Here is a 5,267-nt window from a genome sequence, read left to right as displayed (position 1 = left end):
ACCAGAGAAAGCATTTGGAAAATTAGTAAGGTGGAAGACAGAGATCCTGGACTGAATCCTGGAGACTAACACTGTTGAATGTAGAATGTCTTTGAAAATACAGCTTCAAAATGCTCTGCAATAAATATACCAAGGCACCCTTAAGCTTGCTTGAATGCAGAACTTCAAAGCAGGGTACTAAAATGGCATTACAGGTAAGTATTTAGAAAAAATCCCTGCTCTTTGGAACTGTGTGACAAACCCACACAGTTCAGTGCAATTAGACTGAATAGATCACCAAGGGATAACCATTCCATGAAATCATTAAATGCAGAAGTAGAAAGTCTGATGACATCACCTTACCTGAAGGGAACTGGTCTACCCTCCCCTCTGCATGGTATGGAAGGGAAACAGGGTATGACCTGTCATTATACTCCTCAAGGAGCTAAAAAATAATAATCTTTTTTCTACTTTCTAAATTTGTTCCACACCTGATTGGTGGCACATTTCTCTCTGGAATCTCCTGGATATTTTTTGCATGCCGAGACTAAAGAAATGAGATAATGACACAGACATGGAGGCAAGGCCCAGCATGGTATCTGCCTCCTTATCCCAGTAATATATCTCTATTCTGGCCTCGTGGTTAATGGAGAATTGGCAGGCAGAATAGAATTTATTCCAAGTTTTCTTGGTGAGATCTAGGGTATTGTCAATAAACCTAGCCATCATAGGAATGATAGAACATTTTATAACACTTGAAATTCAAGCAAACTTTTACAAAATCAGGTACAAAATACCCGTTAGGCACTTTAGGAGTATGAAAAATGTCTGAGTTAAATATTCTTCATAATGGAACACAGGCATTAAGGTAGACATGGATTGATTCAAAATACAGTAAAGGCATCATTCAATGAAAGGAACTTTATCATAACCTAGCTCATATACTGCCATAGAAAAAGACGCAATGGTTAAGGCCACTGTTCCTTCAGAAACAGGATTGTGTCACTTTTTAACTGTGGTCCAAAGAGTGGGTTCAATTGAGCCAGAATGGCAATCAGCCAGAATAGATAGCAGCACACAGCAGTAATCACCAGCACTGTATTAATAACACCCCGGTTAGGGCCCTTGGGGACCAACCACACCAAAACTCCGCCGATCACCCCCCAGAAAATGCTCATGACGATGATGGGCACCAGTAGGCCACCGTACGCCATCGCTGCCTCCTTTCACCGACTCTGGCTCTAAAACCAACGCTACGGCCGATCGACACCCCGTTTTCCATAGCCACGCCTGCCTTGGCTTCTTGGCCAATCGGAGGATTGGCAGGACTGAAGCAAGTCCCTAGGGGGAAAAAATAGAATGGATTGTGGAAGCAAAACCTCAGCCCTCTGCCCACTGCTCTGTCAAACTGAGCTGTTCAGCTGCAATGGAGGAGGAACAACATATTGGCAGCTTGTCGTATCTTGGCTCTATGACTGGGAATTCGAACTGGTGCTGAAACAGGTCTATTATTCAGGGATCTTTATTATCCCCCATGATATATTGGTTATTTCCGTAGTATGGAGGTCAAATACTATTATGATGCAGAAGACGCTTTATCTGATTTCAATGAAAAAAAAATACTATGTCCCAGCACATGATCTTTAATTTTTCCCCCTATTTTTTAATCAAAATGAGGCACAGTAAAGTTATAAAAGCCCATGAAAATTCTTTGGCTTGGATGAGGTCCAGTGAAATGAAGATAAACCCTAACAAGGTCAATGTACTTTGGGTTCACTTGGCTAGATCTTGTTATTGTACAGTATTCTTAAACAAACGAATTGCATCAGCTTTCCGATGCAGAGACAGTATATATGCTTTTGCTAGCCTGATGTTTTCTTCAGTGACTCGGCTCCTTTGTCCTGATTCCAAGTTAAAGAATCCCCTGTGGCTTGTGTACAAAACATTTAACATAATGTATTTATTTTACTGTTACTGTAAATGCAAGGTCTTAATGGAACAGTGTACTGCAATTTTTAGACATAGTTTCTGAGATATGAGCTGAATTCTAGATCAGTGATTCTACTTCAGCAGATAAAATAACCTTTGATAGTGCTGTCCAACCTCTAATCATTCATGCTTGTTCCTTTTTATTGGAAATAACAGGTCCTGGAACACACTAATCTTAGGTTTAACAGGAAAAATAAATAAAAGAAAAAGCTGCATGAACGAGATTGAAAAATTTCCATTGCAAAAACAATGACATAAAAACAGAACGAGGTATTAGTGCCTAAGTACAGTAACAATATTCTTCAGTATAAATTTACCATGAATTATGAACCTAGGAAATCTTGGTCCAGCCCTAAGCTAGATTTAAAAATTTACTACTTTGGCATTTATATGCCTTTCTGCAAATGGCTACATGCTAAAAGCTTAAACATTTCTAAGAGCCAATGTGCTTTGTCAAGCTGTGATAGACAACAAGGCTTTGATGGTTAAAGCAGATTTTCTGGAAGGATTACATGAGATTGCCGAAGGGATAAAAGAAAGGGGATTTTCAAGGAATGTCAAAGAAGATTCAGAAAAACTGCTTTCTTCTCCAAAGATGTCAGCTTCGGTAGAAGTAGAAGGGGAAAAGACTGTGTAAGAGACATTGAAAAGCTACTGCCAGTGGAGACTATCAGACAAGAGTAAACCAATGTATCTCTACAGGCCTTCCTGCCTGCCCCAGTAAAATCAATACCCAAATGCTGAAATTACATGGAGGCAACATACCTGTGGCTTAAAAGTCAATTGGTGAGTGAGCAAAGGGCCCTTTCTATTCTTTCCACCCATTCCAAATTAAATACTTCCTGCTGACTACCGAAAACCTAGAAAATAATGGCACAAAAAGAGTGTATAATGACACATTTGTTATATGCATGTATGTATGTATGTATGTGGGTGTGTTTATATATATATTGGATTGGATTGGATTTATTTCATTTATATGCCGCCCTTTTCCCCGAAGGGGACTCAGGGCGGCTCACAATTCGGTCGGGGAAGGGGGTATATATATGTATTTGTGTGTGTGTGTGTGTACATATACGTGTATGTATGTATGTATGTATGTATGTATGTATGTATGTATGTATGTATGCACAACCCCTGGTATGCCCCAATTATGGGAGGAAGCTAACTGCTTCCATTATCTGTCTATCGGCTCGTCACAAGAGACCATCACGACAGAAACCAAATATTTTTACTGTTGCCTTTGTTACATTTGTGTTGTATTTGTGCTGATAAATAAATAAAGGGAGACTAGTATAAATCTATTTCAAGCTATTTAGCTCTCATCAGCTAGCCATACCCTTCAAATCCCAGTAAGGATATATATATGCTTTATGAAATAAAGCAACCTACCCAGTTTGATACTCACCTAAATTGTTGGGCTACAATTTCCATAATTATTAGACCAGATCACCATTGCAGTGCATAGTGGCAATAGGCTGGTCCACATAGCCAGGTTGATTGGTGTACATCCATTAAGGCATTAAACCCAAGAATCTTTTTCACCACATATTGTGAATTATGTATCCAGGAGAGGGAACTCTATAGAAATCCCAATTCCAACAGTCATAAAGAAGGAAGAATCCTTTGCTTCTCTTGCTGAAGATCAAACCTATGACAATATTTGGATGGATATCTCTATCTGGCAGTAGAGTTCAGCCTGAGATAGCTACAGTATGTTCACATAATATACCAAGCTACAAAATGCCAGTGGAAATTTAGTCTGGCAGATGTTGCATTGCCCAACCTCTTTGCTTAACTATGGATTTGTGGGTCATAACAATCAGAAAATGAAGCTCAACATGATTCATTTAACAATGGCTTAGCATACTCTGTTAATTAAAACCAATATATCTCATCATAACTGACTGGATTATTGAACTCCTTCAAGACACAATTTGATCATTTAGAATTACAGCAGCTGCACTACAAAATCCCGATGACAATTACATTGCGGCCATTGCAGTTTGAATTTTCTATATAGCTTTTCTGGCAATAAGTGGTCATCCAGACTCTTGCAACCTCGATCTCGGAGGTAGATAATCAGTTGAGGACTTGCAACTGTCTTTCCTAATAAATATCAGCAACCTTAAGCTTATGATGAAAAATAAACAAAATAATTGGGATAAAATGCACCTATTCTTCAGTTTACTTCCATTGATTAATCTGGCCTTTCTGTAGGATATACAGAACAGGTAGTCCTCAATTTACAACAGTTCATTTAGTGGCCATTCAAAGTTGCAATGCCACTGAAAAGAAGTGACTTATGACCATTTTTCACACCTATGCACTTATGATTGTTGTAGCATCCCCATGGTCATGTGATTTACATTCGGATCCTGGACAACTGCTTCATATTTATGATGGCTGCAGTGTTCCTGGGTCATGTGATTCCCTTTTGCAATCTTCTGATAAGCAAAGTCAACGGAGAAACCAAATTCACTTAATCAACCATGTTATAATTTAACAACTGCAGTGATTCACTTAACAAATGCGGCAAGAAAAGTGGTAAAATGGGACAAAACTCACTTAATGAATTTCTCACTTAGCAACATAAGTCCTGGGCTCAATTGTTGTTGTAAGTTGAGGACTACCTGGCTGGCTCAGTTCTTGTGACATTTTGCTGGCTTTTACATTCACAGAGATATGTTCCTTGTTAAGCATTCCTAAAATTGCAATCTAAAAGTACACTATATTGCCAAAAGTATTCGCTCACCTGCCTTTACTTGCATATAAACTTACAGTATTTAACCTGTGATTGTGTCTTCCTGACTGAATAGCTTTTAGTATTTTTCCCCCTTTGGATTCATTGTTGAGTCACTGACACTGCATTAGTGCCCATAATGGGGCTAGATATTTCCTTAGTCTACTCCATGCTTCATTCATTTTTATTATCCTACAGATGCATTATCAGTTATAACGTGACTTCTCCAAATTAATGACTTTTTTCATTATTCTTTGTGCTAATCATAGTTAGTCTGGATTTTATCAGACTGATTTTCATTTATCTGTTCTGCATTAATATGAGTATTGGGTAGAGAATTTGTAACAACATCCATTAGACATCAGTCAGCAGAGATCTGGAGCATGCGGCAAGTCCATATGGGAATGCATGGGGCAGGCAGAGGTTGAGGGGAGCAGGTAGTCCTGCAAGTAGCTCAGTTCTATGGTATCTAAAGCTTTAAAGGCAATAACCTTTAAACTTGAATTGCACCTGAACATCTATTGGGAGCCAATCAGGGGTGGGTTTCAACCGGTTC

The 5,267-nt window shown here is 38.8% G+C and overlaps 1 protein-coding gene across 1 annotated transcript; it reads right to left on the bottom strand.

Annotated features, from left to right (window-relative positions):
- Positions 1 to 796: 796 nt before the first annotated feature.
- Positions 797 to 1,193, bottom strand: LOC116508175 (V-type proton ATPase subunit e 1-like). The gene has a single exon (XM_032216690.1). The coding sequence runs from the start codon at positions 1,191 to 1,193 to the stop codon at positions 948 to 950; it is 246 nt and encodes an 81-aa protein (XP_032072581.1). The 3' UTR covers positions 797 to 947.
- Positions 1,194 to 5,267: the final 4,074 nt, after the last annotated feature.

The sequence above is a fragment of the Thamnophis elegans genome, chromosome 4 (assembly GCF_009769535.1).
Source record: "Thamnophis elegans isolate rThaEle1 chromosome 4, rThaEle1.pri, whole genome shotgun sequence".
Classification (NCBI taxonomy): domain Eukaryota; kingdom Metazoa; phylum Chordata; class Lepidosauria; order Squamata; family Colubridae; genus Thamnophis; species Thamnophis elegans.
This window is presented reverse-complemented; position numbering and strand designations above follow the sequence as displayed.